Genomic DNA, 16,845 nt, shown 5'->3' with positions numbered 1-16,845 from the left:
ACTTAGAGCACTTATACTGCCTTGAAATGTAGAGAAATCACAATATTTGTTTGCCCGTTTTCTCTCTCCACTAGGCCTACAGGCTTCCAGAGGGCACAAACTTCTTTTTCACTCAAACTTTCCAGAGTACCCACAATAGAACTAGGAATTAGAATATACCCATCAAAATGTGGGAAATATTTCCCTCCTCTTTTAACACACAAATACATATCTGCCTTGGATGCAATGTGTGTATGGGTGTATGTGCCCATGGACCTTTAGGGACCTTAGCTGATGTTTCTCTGTCCAGCAAACATTAACCAGCTGACTAATTGACTAACTGGATTGATATGTCCAATGGTCCCTGAGAGTCTCCATTTGGCCAAGGTTTCAAAGTTCAGCCAGCTGCCGTAGCTTATATGAAAGATCGAGCTGCAACCATTTGAGAAATACCTGGACACCTCGATCAGCTTTGGCAAGAGGGATGTGACTGCCTCATTGTTGAGGCCTCTCAGTTCAGTAACCAGTTTGTGGAAGAGGTTAGCTCTTTGGGCATTCTGCTCAGAGACATGCAGTGTTTGCAGCTCCTGGAGGGTCTTCACGATGGCCTCTGCCTGCTTTGGAGGTGATGTGGATTTGGTGCTCTCAAAGGCAAGGCCCGCCACCTCAGCACCTGGGAGAAGGAAAGCATCAAGGAAATTCTTGCTTACCTTTACATCTCAACCACATTTTGGTCTATTGGAAACTGGAAATTGGGGAGTGATCAGCAAAAGGGAAAAGAGGAAAGGTTTCTGGTACTTGATATCTATTATGCATCTGGTTCTGTACTAGGTGTTTGACTTTCATTTTTTCACTGACTCATCATACTATCCCTGTGGGTTAGTATAATTCCTCAGTTTAAAGATAAGTGAACTAAGACCCAGACATGAGCAACTCACCTTGCTCAAGACCATTCTGGATGTAAGAGGTAGAGCTGGAATTGAATCCAGCCTTGTTGGAATCTGGTATCAGATTACCACTTTGCCTGAGATAACTGTGAAAAGGTGCTGCTGCTGTTATGGCTACAGCTGAGGCTAAACTCATTCATCACTGAGTTGAGGCTCACCCACTATCACTTCCAATTGGATCTATTAGCAGCTTATGGGAAGACACTTTTGTAAGCCCTCCATCACCCTGCTCTGACCTCTGCCAGGGAAAGGGATTAAGTCAGCATGGAAATGTGGTGCAACAGAAAGAGTCCTGGCTTAGATTAGACCTGGGGGCTTATTTTGCACTGCCTCTAATACTCTGTGACCTTGAATACATCACTAAGCCTATCTATGTGCCATTTCTCCTCTGTAGAATGGGTGTAAAATCACACGTCGCTAGCAGCTGACATCTCGGGTTGCTGAGAAAAATGAGATTGTGCATAAGACAGATTTAAGTACAAGACAAATGCAGGGCTGGAGATCTCTAAAGTCCCTTCCAGCTATAAAGACCTATTCCTAACCCTGAAGGCCCTCTCCCACTTGCCCCACCTCGACCAGGCCCCAGACCTTATTACAGGGTGTATGAGGTTGTCAGATCTACCACAGGTAGACTTAGGAGGCCAGTTTCCTACTTATGAAAACCTAGGTAGCTTTGGGAACTTCTCCCTTTCCTGGATCCCATTGCCACTCGACATTCTGAAATGAACATGCTTTCTCACTAGAGTAGCCCACAGCCAGCACACCTGAGCCCACTTAACTCATCAGGCAGCAGACATATCACAGGGCCCAGCAAGGAGCTAAGTGGTACATCCTGGGCAGATGTCCCAGCCCTGGCAACCACGTGGGCAAAAAGTCTTACCTCCTTCAAAGAAGCGGCTGTTGATCTTAGATACTTCTTCAGATTTCAAAGTCTGTGTAACCTGTACCATCATCCCATACTTATTCCTGGTAAAAAGGAAGCACACCATGTCATGGATGGCCAGCTCCCCACAGAATACAATTCTTTTCATGTTGAATATTTCCCCCATCTCCACTTCTACCCAAATCCTGCCCACTTTTCAAAGCATGGTTAAATCCTGCCAACCTTGACCACCCCTAATGAACAGTATCCATCTCCTCCCGGTCATGCTAGTTGTCCTTCCATCAGAAGGACATAGGTACCTTACACCCTCCACCAGTATGGAATGCCCAGAGAGTAGGGACTAACATTGTGCCTCAAAATTCCTTTGTATCTCCCACAGCACAGTGCCAAGAATATAGCAGTTACTCAATAAACATTAGTTGATTGATCAGTTTTCAAAATGGATTTGGATACACAAGTCTTCAGTCCAAATCCCAAATCCTCCATAAAGCCTTTCTAACCAGGGCAGCCTGCAGTGATCCCCAGCTTTTCCTGATCTATAGCCCTTAAAGTCTGGGTCTCAGATATCTTCTGTTGCTCTCAAATTGTTTTGCATGCCTAAGATTTCCTGCCAAATTGCCTGTTAGCTTGAAAAAGGGGACAGGGATGGTCTCTGCTTTGTACCTCTACATAATCCCCTCTCAGGCACTGCCTAGTTTGGAAGAGGGCACCTGAGAAGTATTCAGCTTACATCGACCGCATAAATGATGAATCAGGGGCACAGCAGGTGACCTACTTGTAGGAGAAAGGCAGGAACAGGTGTTGCTCCTTGCAGATGGCTTCTGATACATGCTTCCTCTTGGGGTCCAGGGTATACTGGCAGGACTGGCTGCTGCCAATCAGAGTTGACAAGGGGCGGACCTGTGAATGAGATTGGGGGAAAATATTTTGGTCAGTCCCTGGGGCTTGAACCTGTGTCTTCTGCCATAGGCATTTACTTTCAAGGAAGAAGAGGGGGTGGTGGAATGGGAGTTCTGTACCACTAGATAAGCTCAGTTAAAGAAGAGAACTTGGTACTTGACATTTAGACAAGGGATGCAACAACTTGGCATACTCAAATCTGAGTCAAGCTACAGACTTTATTCACCCCAGTGGACCTCTCAGCCTGCACAAAGTATGTATAAACTAGTATCTTCCACATACCTATCCCACCACACATTAATACTTCACACACTACTGCTCATTATGTTTTCTTTGCCTAGAAGCCTGTCATTACATCTCTCTTCCATTTACACACCCTTTGTATCTTTCAGATTCATGTTCCACATCCTCCATGAAACTTTGAGGCTAGACTAATTTGACATTCACCCATCATTTCTTCTAATTGGGTCTACTAGCAGCTTTGCCCAATGAGCTACGTGAATAGTGCTTTCTCCTTCCTGGTCAGACCTAGGACTACTTGTTTGCACTGCTCACTTTGTCACTTTATCAGGTACGCCATCTATTGTCCTTTAGCGGTGTGTGTATGAACTGTGTTCCTGCATTAGATTGTAACACCCTCAGGGGAAGGTCCATGCTTCATCTGCCACTGTCCCTCCCTTGGTGCTGCCAGAGGGGGGCTGAGCACACAGCCGATGCTCATAAAAGACACACAAGCCAGTCCCTTGGCCTCTTCTGACTGTGGCCCTTATGGTCATCAGACTCCCTGTTTTTGTCCTCAAGGACAATGACCAGGAACATTGCCAGGCATAGCAGTGATTACTCAAGCCCTTGTTGTTTACTGAGACAAGTGGACTTGTGTCCTGGAAGATGTTACAAGGCATTAGGCAGGCTCAGGTAATATGGTGCTATGGTGAGGGGGTGGCCCAGGCAGGAGAAGAGGGGCAGGCGGTGGTCAGGGTCGTACAGGGGATGGAAGCACAGGATGTTGGAACACTCTCAGTCACGTCACTCCATGGGAATGAGGCAGAGGAGAGCAGAACACAGGTTCTAGGACCTCTTTGGAGGCCAGAGGCTTAGAGCTGGGGACACTGGCCCTTGCACAGGAAGGAGCAGTAGGTGGCTGCCCTATGTCGAGCTCTGGAGACTTCTCAGGGATGGTCAGTCATTACTCTCAAGTGATGGCAGGTTTGGCACCAGTGACAGAATGACAGCAAGAAGGACAGAACTCTGGACTGGAAGTCAGGAACCTGATTCTAGTCCTGCCTCAATTAATAACAGGCCACATGGTCTTGGGCAGTCCCTTCCCTGTTGAGTCCTGAGTTTCCTGCTATAGTCTATATAAAGAAGAGGCTGGGCTAGTTCTTCGCTGAGATCCCCAGGAGCTCTGACATTCCAGAATTTTAATAATAAAGAGGATGCTGCTTCGTGTGAATAGCAATGCTGATGTGAAACTTACCATGCCTCTGATCAAAGCCAGTGGGCTAACTCCTGTGCTGATGGGCTTGAAGTTATCACACTTCTCCAGGTTTCTTTCAATGGATATTTCTGTTGCCACATTTCCCTTCTGTGTTTTAACGGCAAAGTCACTGGAACAGTTTCCATACACAGTATCCTACAGGAGCAAGAGATACAACAGGTGTATTCAACATGGGAAAACCTCCTTAGGTGATTTGGGTGGGGCTGGGAAGGGAGCCTGGGAGAAAAGGTAGAAGCAACATGGATTTGGGAAGGACTTTCTTCCTCCTAGGCAGAGTGTGGGCATGGCTGGTGCCTGGCTGGCCAGAGGCAGAATGGGAAGACCGGTTAAGTATGGTTCTGGTTCTGAGGCACACCGGCATGGCTTCTGAGGATCTAGCCACCTCTGACTTTACATTGTGTTCTCCGAGCATTTTCGCTTGCTCATTTATGGCATGTATTCCAACATGCCTTGTTATGTGTGTCTGGGATCTCCCCCCAGATCCTGAGAACTCCGAGGGAAGGCCTCTGCAGGATGCAGCTCTGAATTCTCAAGTGCGATGTAGTGTAGCATAGAACTTAGAACACAGTAAGACCTCACAAATGTTCGTGGGACTCAAGTAAATTGAATTCCCTCTCAGATCGAAACCTGAAATTCTTAAAAGAGGCTGGCAACAGATTCAATTATTTTCCGTGTTTAAAATACACACAGACTTTACTGTGTTACACCTTGTGGGAAGAGAACAAAATCAAAGGAATAGGGTGGTCAGAACTCCTGCTTTAAAATTAGACCCAACCTGCTCAGGATGACTCATCAGTGAGCCCAGGGAATGGGGGAGCCTTGGGCACTGGTGCTTCACACCAACATAGAGCCTCCTGTGTAACAAGCCATGTAGCTAAGCCAATATCCACTTTATGTTTATGGGGGGACCTGTCTGGAATCTGTGAAGATGAGTTCAAAGGGCCGCTATTAGAGCTTTCTAACTTCTCACCAGGAACAACACTTGTGTAGCCTCTTCTGTCTCCGGGGGAACCAGGAGGGCAGAAATGATGCCCCTCTTGATGTTCAGGATGTGCTTCGGTTCATCCTTCTCTGGGTAAAGTAACACTTGCTTCCCTTCAGGAATGGCCAGCCTGAGCTCGTGCCTGTCCCAGAGAGAGCGTGGTCACAGAAATGTCCTTTCTCCATTGTGAGCCTGCTGGACATAAGCTGGGTGGCTTTGCAGTCTCCTTTTTACTTATTGTTTTCCTTTTTACATCCTTTCTTTATAAATATATCTATGCATACACATACATTTTTCAAAAAAGTATACAAATACATGTGTATATCCTGCCTTCTTTTATTGTTTTCCATTTTTGCTTGACTCACCCATCCCCTCTCTGTTCTCTACCTGCATCAGTCTCTGCTGCCAGGCTCCCCATGGATCAACCTACTGGGTGTTCCAAGTGTGTCTCCATGCTCAGACAATCCTATATAGATGTGTGGGGGTGGAAACATCTACATATAAAAATTTTGTCATTGCTTGTTTTATACAAATGGCATTGTATTATACATGCTTTTTTTAAAATCTTGCTTTTCTCAATTATACTCCATGAAATCATTCTGAGATATTTGGTATAGCTCTAACAGATTCTTTCAATAAGCTGCATAACATTCCATTCTATGGTTATATATAATTTATTCAGCTGTTCCCCTATTTGATGGCATTCACTTTCTCTCTTTCTGGATTTTTTTCTTTTGCCACACGAACAACACTGAAACAAACATCCTTATGGATATATCTTCACACATTACTTCTTTTCTTTTCATGGGCTAGAGTCCCAGAGATTGAAATTGCTGTGTCAAAGACTCTAAGTGTTTTTAATTATAATAGATATCGCCTAATGTCTCTCATTTCCACCAGCAATGCATGAGAGTACACTTTCCCTCATAGGCCTCCCAGCAACAAGTGCTATAGTTGTTCTCAATTTTTGTAGTCTTCTGGGTGTAAGGTGATAAATGTCTTATTGTTACATTATTTGCATTTCCTGACTACTAGTGAATTTGAGCTTCTTTTCAGACATTAGTTGGACATTCACTCTTTTATGTGGTCTCAGGCCATGTCTGAAAGCCTGGGTCAACTTTGATCTTAGGGACTTTCCTTTGGGGACTTCCTTTTGGGGCTTTCAAAGGGTCTGGCCGCACCCGCTCCAGTTGAGTCAGAAGGAGGAAAAGGAGACCAGGCAGGTCTCCCACAGCTCTATGTCTTCTCAGAAAGTTCCATACACTGTGATGCAGGCTTGAAAAGCCTTGAGGTGGTCAAGAGCAGGAGTCCCTTTCATTTGGAGGAGAGTAAGGACCAAAAAGTAACTACTACTCCCTCCTATCACTACACCTCACTCTCTCATAAAATAAAGCATGTTGGTGGGAGCAAGAAGCGTCAAGGTCTACTACTCTGCTGAGAAAAGACCGGCTTCCGAGTCTAATGTTGAACAAATGGAAAGATGGGAAGGGAGGGATTTTCCGACGTTACCAAATCAACAAATCTGGACTGCCTGCATTAGGACACTACAAACTGTGACTGGGAGATGAGGCAGGGGTGATGTTCAGCATGTTTAACAACAGGTACAACATGGACACTGATCAGTCAGAAGAGAGGTGGCTGCAAACAGCAGGAATGTCCTGGTGAGCACGTGCTGGCAGAATGCTGGCCCTGGTGGGGAACCGCTCAGGCCTTGGCTCTCCCTGGATTCCCTGAGGCTGGGCCTTGCTCTGCCCAGAACAGACCCTGCCCTGCCAGGTGTAGGCCATAGCAACAAGTTCTGCCGGGACCCTCCCTGAGGACCACCAGGCACACCTGTCTTGTTTAATTCCTTAAACAAGAATTCACTTGTTTAAATAAACCATCTCGGCTTTATTGTCTCAAGAAGTTGAAAGCATGAGATCTTTTAGAGACAAATTTAAATAATAATTAGGGGAACTTCACTAGGGGAGGGTAAATAATGCTTGTCTCTTTTTGATTGTTGTGAAAACTCAGCAATTCCCTGATCCATGGTGAATACAGAATACAAATACTCATACTCACACACATGCCTAATATGAACACACACATTCATCCCTCACTGGACATACACACACACGCACACACATACATGCACGACACAGCCAGTGAGGCCCAGAGCTCAGACATTTAAATACACAGGCCCAGGCCTTACTTGGACATGGCGGCACCAAACTCCTCAGAGTTCTTGGTCTTCTTCAGCAAGGGCTTGCCCTTAGGGTTGATGCCATACACCTCTTTCAGGGTGCACTGGCTCGTCTTCAGGATTAAGCTGCAGAGTTGGGGGACCTCCAGCTCGACCTGAGAAGAGGGTAAATGGCACATGAGGACTCTCCATCAAGGATGTGAGATCCCCCCCGTGGCCCAGGGCTTACTTGCTAATCAGGACACCCAGGGAAATGCTGTTGGGGACGTGACATCTGCTCCCTTACACCACATGTGTCCTTATCATGCCTCACAGGTTCTCCATGAATCAAGACTTAGTTCTATTTGGGGCCTTTTCCATGTTCTGGGGAACCAGGTTTCTTCAGTTTGCCCATATGCATGTAAAGGAGGACATCTTTTTATTGGTTCTAAATGTACTCACTTTAGTTATAAAGACATACTATTGGTTAGAAGAAATGCAGCCTAGGAGTGAGAGTTAAGAACAAAAACAGGAAGCAGGAGGAGGGCTATCACTGGTTTCAACAGCAAATGCTTCCTCAATGTCACCAAAAAAAACCCAAAAAGCCAAAACCATTTGTATGGTTAGGGCCTCTTCAGAGCTTCACATATAACTGGAGCTTAATCAGATTGCTAGTTTTCATCCAGCACTGTTCAAAGAACTTTCTACAATGATGGAAATGTTCTATATTTGCACTATGCAATATGGGAGCCATCAGCCATGGATGGCTGTTGGGCACTTGACATGTGGCTGGTGTGACTAAGAAACTGACTTTTTACTTTTGTTCAATTTAAATAGCCACATATGGCCAATGGCTACCTTATCTGATGGCAGAGATGATGGGGCCTTAGAAAGAAGAGGGCAACTCAGCCTGACTTTTCTTCCCCACACGAATCCCACTAGTGACCCTTCGATCTGTTCCATGTGAACATGGACATGAGTACAACCAGTCTCAACAATAAGTAAAGTTTTATTTGAGAACAAACTGCAATTTAAAATTTTTCTTTTCCCCTTTGTTTTTAGTAACAGATACTATTTGACTTAGGTAAAAACTGCACTCCAGAATGCTTTCCTGAGATGCCCATCTCCCTTGGCTCACCCACTGGGCATCTCTCATCATGTTAAACCTGCTGGCCTGCATTGCTGATATTCTAGATCATATATTCCAATTACATCTTGGAAGCTAATGGGAAAATAAATCTGGTTGACAAACTTTTCTGTGGCAGATAACTTCTGAGCAAACTGGCTGACTTGCAAGCTGAGGGCCAGTCCCCGCACTTCGAGGTTACAACAGTCCTGGCATGAGCCGTGTGTGCTCGGCCGTGGGCTCTAGGCTCCTCCAGTGGGCCCCCTCCCCACTCATACCTTGCAGTTGATCTTGGCGGTGCTTCTCGAATCGGCGGTCCCGGGGACCCCACTGGAGCTCTCGGCCTCGTAGTTGTACGTGTACTTCCGGAGGTGCTTGAATCGAATTGCATCTTCTAAAATGAGGAGGAATAAGTCAGCCACATAGTAGAATAACTCTCCCAAGGAAAGTCCATTCTGGGCAGGGAGGGTAATCAAAAATGGTAATTAAACTCAAATTAGTTTTAATTGACTTTGCGTTATATTTAATTTTCCTTTATAGACTTAACTGCTTCATTATGGTTTTGCTGAGGCCAATCTTTACATTAGCTAGCATTCTTTGAATATATCATTTGAGGTACAAGGAGGGGAGCGTCAAATAATGGGGCTCGGAAAGTCTACAGGAGAGACTCCTTGGAAAATTAAGAATTGATCGCATAGAGCAAATTATATCTAATTGCCTTTTCAGCTTGCAAATACTATAATTCTGTGGCTCTTTTTTGGTTCTATAAAACACCTAAGGCAAAGTTAATTAAGCTTAGGGGTGTCTGGATGACTTAAGAAATCCCCAAGAAGGAATTTCTGGAGGTTTCCACCCTGCTTGAGAGAAATTTTCTGAACAATTTGAGAAAAGGAACTTTTGGGTCATGAGCACAGGTGCAGTGATGCCACACACCCACAAGATGGCAGTGCTGCACCATCAGAGGCCAGCCTCCCGCTCAGGAGAATACCGGCTACCGCTTCAAGGCCAGCTCCCTTGACCCCTAGAGGTCAGGTAAACGAAGGGGTGGGGGTCTGGATTTCTGCACAAAGGTTAAAAGTCAACATTTCCTCACCGTCCTGTTCTTCAAATCAATGATTAGTCACTGATAAACAGGACGGTGATGTTTCTTTCAAGGGTCCATGGGCTAACAGAGTACTAGTCCCTTCCCCACCCTGCCCCCAGACCAAGGTTTTGGGACAGAACATAAGGACGGGTAGGAGAGTTGAGACCCCTTGGGAGTGGGCGGAGGCCCAAGCAACTGGCTTCTTGGGGCTCAGAGCAGCGCACGCCCATCACAGCATTACAGCATTTTTGTGACCTGAAGTGCAGACGAATGGGTCGCGGGGTGGGGGTGCCCAGTGGGGAAATGCCTTACTTGAACAGCTGGGACTGACATTTTCCGGCACTTCGGCTTCTGTAAGAAAAAGAGAAAGACACCTGTGGGGTTTCCCAGTCTTTGTTGATGGGTCCTTGGGTCCTAGGGTCTGACAGGGAGGACCACTGCATGCATGGGACTTGTAGGAGGGAAGCAAGTTCTGGAGAACCCACTCCCCAGCCCCTCCTCCCTCCTCTCCCCATCCTGAGTCTGGAGGAGCCACCCAGCAGGTGCTGCCCCCTGTCCCCCGATCCTGTGGCTGCCCTCCCTCTGTCCCAGGCAAGCTGCCCCGGCCACCGCTCCCGCCACTGGCTTGCACTGTCTCTGGTCTGGCTCCTGGTTGCTCCCCGCGCCCCGCACCCAGCGGCGGCGGGGCGGGCCGGGCCGGGCCCCTCACTCACGGGCCCGGGAGCCGACGGCGAGCAGCAGCAGCGCCGGCAGCAGCAGCGCGGGCCTCGGCGGGCCCATGGCTCGTCCCTGCGCCTCGCTGGCTCCGCGCGGACGGGCGCACCGGCGGCCGCCCTGCACCGCGAGCTGGGAATGCGCGCCCGGCGCCCGCGCCCTATTTATACGAGGCCGCCGGTCGGGGCCACAGCACCTCGGCTTAAAGAGCGCCCAGCGAATTGCAAAAGGTCCAAAGGGCAGCGTCCTGGGCCTGTTTGCTTTTCTACACCAGGCTTGTCTCCGAGCCGCGAGGAGGGGCCGGCGAGGGGGCTCAGCTCGGACCCGGCCAGGGCCACGCCTGCCTTTCCTCTGGCCTGGCCTGGCCTGGCCTGTCCTCGGGGTCTCAGAGAATGGGGACGTGGGATCCGTGGGCTTAGAGCCTGGGAAGCCTACCCTTCCCACCCATCGGTGCCTTCGGGAGAGATGACCAGGCGCGGGGACAAAACCCACTCCCCCCCCCCGCCCCCCCCCCCCCCCCCCCCGCTCTGACCTCGTAGCCACTTGGAGAGCCGGTACTTAACAGCGTCTTGGCTGCGAAATTTTACTACCCGTTCTTTTCCATTTGAGTGGACTTGGAGTTTGTATGGGCGCTCCGAATCCTGATCAGTCCCTGTGGCTGTGAGTTACCTGTGGTGGGTTCAGCCCATCAGGAGGGAGCGTAGAGAAAGGGGAAGGAGGCAGGCCTGGTGAGTGGTTGACTCCTATTTCCCTGAGGGACCACATCCCAGTCACAGCAGGAGTCCAGGTGCCCAAATCTTTGAGAAACCCCAGTGAAGTGGGGCTTCTGGAGAAGAGCAGCCCTGCAGGCCCACTCCCTCAGGCTGGGTCTTGGGAAATGGAGAAAAGGCTTTACCCTGCATGAACCAACTCCTGGGTTTCCTGCTGGGGTGGGGAGGCCAGTGAGGAGAAGTAGAGTAGTGGATGGACACAGCATGTTCCTCCTAAACATCCCGGAACGTTCTCCACAAATCCTTCCGTTCTCTTCTAGGTACTGTCCACTTCCCACAGGAAGCTTTGCCAAGGCGCCCCTCCTCTGCCCAGCTGTAGAAAGTTAGGCACAGTATAGGTATTTCAGCAACACTGGTTTTACTGACCCAGAAGCAGTCACAAAGAGATTGTCGGGATGGTGTTGTGAGGGGATGGACGAATGTCTGAGACTGGCCATGTCCACAAGTCACCTCCAATCTGCTTGGGGAGACAAGATGTGTAGATAGGAAGCTGCCGGTGAGCAGAGCAGGCAGGCTATGAGCAGCACTACACTGCGTGGGGTATAACTGCTGGCGGGGTGCAAAGGAAGGAGCAGGAATGGAGGGGCCCATGAGCAAGGAGGAGGGACCGTGGACTAATGGACACACCAAGCCCCTGTTGCAGGTCTGTATTTGATGTTACAATTTGTTATTTATAAGATATATATCCAGATGTAACAAACTACTTGTGAAGTCATCTAAATTTTCTGGTAGCAAGACTGATGGTTCCAGAAGGGTCATATTCTGAAATGGTAAGTGTGTAAAGACCCCTGTTCCCTCAGAGGAGATTTGCACACTGATGTTTGCCTTGTTCCCAGTGTGTGGGCCTCCATACTTCTCATCGTTCATGTATTGTTGTCTTTAGCCAGGAACTCCCTGTGGGTAGCTGAACTCCCTTCAGTGATTAGCTGCTTTGCATCCTTATTAATATTGTTAAAGGTGGATATTACAGAGACCACCACCCAAGGCTGGCCATACCTATGCCACTGAATTGTGAAAGGTCTGGAAAAAGTAATTGCCCTGAAACCCCATTTCTCTGAGTATTTTATTTGAACTATTTTATGTGGACTGACCTTGCTTAGGAGGATCCTGCTGTTAGTATTTCAGGAAATGATCTTGCATATTCACTTTAAGGAGAATGGGTAAGAACATTTAGGTATAAAGAAACCCAAAGGAGATGACTAACTTTAATATACAAGCACAGATCCAGGCTTTCTCTGTTGGATGACAGATTAAATCAGTGTCCTATAGTCAGTGTGAATAGAGAACATAATTGTTAGGATTTGAAAATCGAAAATGAATCTTATAACTTGGATGCAGGGAAGACTTACGGGATGTTTAGATGCCCCTGAGCTGGCTATTTCCATCTCCAAAGGAGAAAGCCTAAGACTTGGAGGAACTGGAGTCAGCTTCTCTTTCCTTCCTTGATTTCCTCTGGAAAATCACTCCTGTGCTGGGCTTCAGGGAGCAGAACTCATCCTCTGACAGGGTCAAGTATACAAGCACCACAGAGCAAATGTTGAATTGTTTAGTTGACTTGAGTACACTCACAGAAATATTGTGAGGATTAAGGTGCAGATTTTTCTTAAATTATAAAATCTGCTTAGATCTTTTGTCAAAAGCTATTTGAAAATATAGTACTATTTGTGAGCACAGATGTCACCCTTCATCCCTTTCCTTTAGGTAGAACATTTCACAGTTCCCTCTGCTAAACAGATTCTAAGTTTCAAAGGATATTGACTAGTTTTCAGAGAGACATAAAATACCACCAGGAGTCAGGAAATCTTCTAGTATAAGCTACTTATTGACCAGAGAAAACACTGGTCCAGAGAGGTCAGCTGATATAAAGGAAACCAGTGTGAGTATTAGACTCAAGAAGACCCAGGACTGAATCCTAGCTGGGTTTCTTGTGAGGTTTGTAACCTTGGGCAAGTGACTTCACCTTCTTAGGCCTCTGTTCCATCATCCCTAAAACAGGATTAAAAATATTTACCTCATAGGACATTTTTATAAGAATTAAATGAAACAATTCTGTAAATAATTGCATTGATAGAATGATGCCTGGAGAAAAAAAATAAGACAGTAAATGGTAACTTGTTTATTATGTGTGTGTTACAGTGGAAGTGTATTTGTAGGGTACCTATTTGAGGTAGCTAACCACAATGTATTTATACACAGAGGTTAATAGAACAAAGATAGGAAATCAGGCTGAGGAAAAGGAGCAGAAGCAAAACCAGGCATCAGGAGGTCTATGCATTGCTGTGACAGAGCATCCATTTGTCTCTGATGATTCCCAACATTTCTGGGTATTTGAAATCCTTCCTACAGCAAGCACGCTAGTGACTCTAGCAGAGACACATTCTGGTGTCACAAAGATTAATCTCAGCTCATGGCTGTGACTTATCAGCTCATGAATGCAAAGTCCCATTGGGTGACCCACAGTCTGAGTAATCGCAGAGCTCTGGGTATCCATTAGAAAGCCACCTGACTAGTGGAATTTCAAGGAATTAGATAATGCTGAATATCCCAGTGACAGTCTCCAGAAGTGACACTATGCATTCTGTTTATCCGCAGGTGACCAGCAGGGTCCCGGCCAAGTGCAGGGAACTGTGGATGTTTTGAAAGGCTGCTCACAAGCCCAGTATTCTGAGTTCAGTGTGGTTCACATACTGAAATAGGTGTCCAGTACATAATTTGCTGAATACAAATGAATGAATCTATGCCATTCAGTTATACCCCATTGCTTCCAGGATATTTATGTACAGTGACCATGATGATAAATAAATCCTTTCAGTGACATAAAACAAGGAAATACAATCTGATACAAATTATTCCCAGCTATGCTGTTCAAAAACCTCATCTGGCAAATAGGGACCAGTATTGACGATGATTAATTAGCCTATCTCTTTTCTGCCCATGACGGCATTATAATTGTAAATGATGCCCAGAAGCTGGAAAGTAAACTTCAAGAATTGTAAATGGAATCATGCCCGGCGTGGTCTGGGCATGCCAATGACAAAGCGCGCACGAGCGCACACACACACAAGCAAAAATGAGAAATGTCTAGAAAAAATAGTGCATTTAGGTGAATGATACAGGTGGAAGATGATGGGGTGGGCCGGTGTCAACCAAATGAAGACATTACTGATGGGTGATTAACCTCCTGTGAGGGAGCAAAAAAAAAATTTCCTACTCTGTCATTCTGCTCTCCAAGAGATAAGGCCAGAATGTTGAGCGGCAGCTCTTACCAGGGGAGAGAAGTCAGAAGTCAGCACTGTCCACTGTGCAGTGAGGTTATATCGTATGAAATATCACTTCCTTGACTGTGCAGACCTCCTCCATCCACCCTTCCCGGGCCTGCTTCAGCCGCACCAACTTCAAGGAGCCTTTCTCTGAGTCCAGCCCAGTTACATCTCATGGCTTCTGACCCTGACCTTCTATCAGTCAGTTTCCTTATAGGGCAACTGACCATGAAGGGCCTTCATACAAACCTTCTATTGTCACCCTGCCTGAACTTATATTCTTCTCTGGTAATAGGATTTAATTTTTCATGTGTTTACGTATTACCTTGCCAACCAGAGAGATAAGCTTGGGGGGCAGGAACTGTGTGTAGTTTTCACCTTTGTATCCCTCCCCCCTCTCCCTCACCAACACGTCACACTAGGCCAGGCAGATTGTAGCTAAGGAGTAAATAAGTGATTATAATGTGAGATGGTCTTTGTGAGACAGGTGTTTTTCACACATGCACTTTATTTTTACATTTGCATGCCACTGCATATGTTTATATCTTAATTTACAATGTATGGTGAATTTAAATGATGAGAGACAGGCAGGGTCTATGAACTAGGATCATGGGACAGTTTCTGAGACTCTCAGCGTAAGTCCCTCATCTGTGATCGGTGGACAGGACTAGATGACCTTTTAGGCCCATTCCAGCTCTGACTACTTTGATTCTATGAAGACTTTGGAACTTAAAAAACCAGTGCGTAAATTATCCTGGTTTCAAACCTCATTGTGATTAAGAGCTGTGGCTGAAGATTCAGAATCATTAAGCAGAATGGATTATCTGGGAGGCCACCTACCTCTACAAAGACCTGTGCTCATACTGCCTAAGAAATATAACCCTTCACCCACTTTCGATAGATTTCCAAATAAGGAGAGGATATGTCCTCCTGGAGGTACTGGGGAACTTCAGGAAGTTCTTCCTCATGTCTAGCTTTAACCTTCACCCTTTCCTTGACCTCTAAGCTTCCTTAGATATACCTTAGCTTTTCCTTTGAAAAGCTTTTTGCTGGCTTTTGTCGGCTGCTCGTTACTGATTTTTAAGTTTTCTTTATGGTCCCACAGGACTAAGGCCCAGAATGCACTACTTTAGAAGGCTAAGACCAGCACTGATGATAAACAGATGTCTGGCTGGATAAACAAGCCTCCCTATTCCCACACAACCATTGATTCTCTTCAAGAATTTAGGGAGCCCCTGAGCACTCTGTCCCCTGAGAGCTTACAGAAGAGGAGGAGGGCATGAATATACATCACAGTTAATTACAAGTATATGTAAAGTGCCCAGTGTAGGGTCTATACAACTAGATTGCAGTGGTCCAATGTGGGTCTCAGGGGTTCTGGAGGAGGTGAGACTTGAGCTGGATCTTGGATGATGAGCAGGATTCAGGTAATTGGAGTGGGTGGTGCCATTGAAAGAGCAATGGCAGGAAGCTGAGAATGTGTTTGCTGTGTCTGGCAGTCTGTAACCCAGGCAACCAGCTGAGTCCATGGAGAAGGCTGGGAAAAATGGGACAGGGGTTCTGGAGGGAGCACAGTCTTCTGTGCCCAGGCCAGGAACAGAGCTTTCTGGCTAATTCAATCTTGGACTTAACTGGGGGTTGCAATACCAACTACATATTAGATATGTAGCATTAAATACACAGCCATGTGTTGCTTAATGACAGGGATAAATTCTGAGAAATACATCGTTAAGCAATTTCATCGTTGTGCAAACATCATAGAGTGTACTTACACAAACCTAGATTGTATAGCCTACTACACACCTAGGCTATATGGTACTAATCTAGCCTAGGACCATCGTATATGTGGTCTGTCATTGACCAAAATGTCATTATGCTGCACATGACTGTATAGTACATATGGCATTAAAACTCTAGATTGTATAGAAGGCCATGAATATAGGGCTGAATTCTCCTTGTCCAGAGCTGTGAAGGGAAATGGAAGAACAGGGATTCATAGAGTGTTGGACATAGAGAGGATCTTACAGACCAACTCTAAATAATATTCTCATTTTATGGGGAAACTGAGGCCTAGGAAGTCTGAAGTTTTTTTTTGTTTTTTTTCCCCCAAGACAAGAGCAGAGATAGGGCAAGAACTTGGGTCTCCTAGTTTATAATCTAAAACATTAGTTCTATTCTAATTACACTGAATCTATGTTAATGACATAAAATTGCTTGGAAATTGCCTTATGAAGATGAATCTTTGATATCAGTGTATTTTCTTATAATCTATTGCTCATTAAAAGTGAAACACTTAATTGATTCTTTGTGGGTTGTATTCAGAATAAATATTGCTACATAACTAACTATATAGGATCACAGAGATTCAGGGTCTCAAAGGGCCATTACGGTTATTTAATTCAACTCGTTTCCCAATATGTGTCCCATCAATCTGAGAATACCTGGGCACCCATTAGCAGGCTGCCTAACTGGCAGAATTTTATGGAATTAATAATTCTCTAGTCAGCATAGCAATTAAGAGTCCCTAAAAGGGAAACTTCC

General features: G+C 46.1%; 1 protein-coding gene across 1 annotated transcript in view; it reads right to left on the bottom strand.

The window, feature by feature from the left end:
• Positions 1–10,340, bottom strand: part of APOB (apolipoprotein B) — a 40,266-nt gene extending 29,926 nt beyond the window's left edge. The window contains exons 1-9 of the mRNA XM_058551724.1: positions 10,274–10,340; positions 9,873–9,911; positions 8,755–8,870; positions 7,381–7,526; positions 5,178–5,331; positions 4,187–4,342; positions 2,585–2,709; positions 1,807–1,892; positions 433–652 (exon numbers count right to left, since the gene is read on the bottom strand). Of these exons, the coding sequence (XP_058407707.1) occupies positions 433–652; positions 1,807–1,892; positions 2,585–2,709; positions 4,187–4,342; positions 5,178–5,331; positions 7,381–7,526; positions 8,755–8,870; positions 9,873–9,911; positions 10,274–10,340 (1,109 nt within the window). The remainder of the gene's footprint in view (positions 1–432; positions 653–1,806; positions 1,893–2,584; positions 2,710–4,186; positions 4,343–5,177; positions 5,332–7,380; positions 7,527–8,754; positions 8,871–9,872; positions 9,912–10,273) is intronic.
• Between the last annotated feature and the right edge of the window lie 6,505 nt (positions 10,341–16,845).

This window comes from Diceros bicornis, chromosome 12 (genome assembly GCF_020826845.1).
Source record: "Diceros bicornis minor isolate mBicDic1 chromosome 12, mDicBic1.mat.cur, whole genome shotgun sequence".
In the NCBI taxonomy this organism is placed as follows: domain Eukaryota; kingdom Metazoa; phylum Chordata; class Mammalia; order Perissodactyla; family Rhinocerotidae; genus Diceros; species Diceros bicornis.
This window is presented reverse-complemented; position numbering and strand designations above follow the sequence as displayed.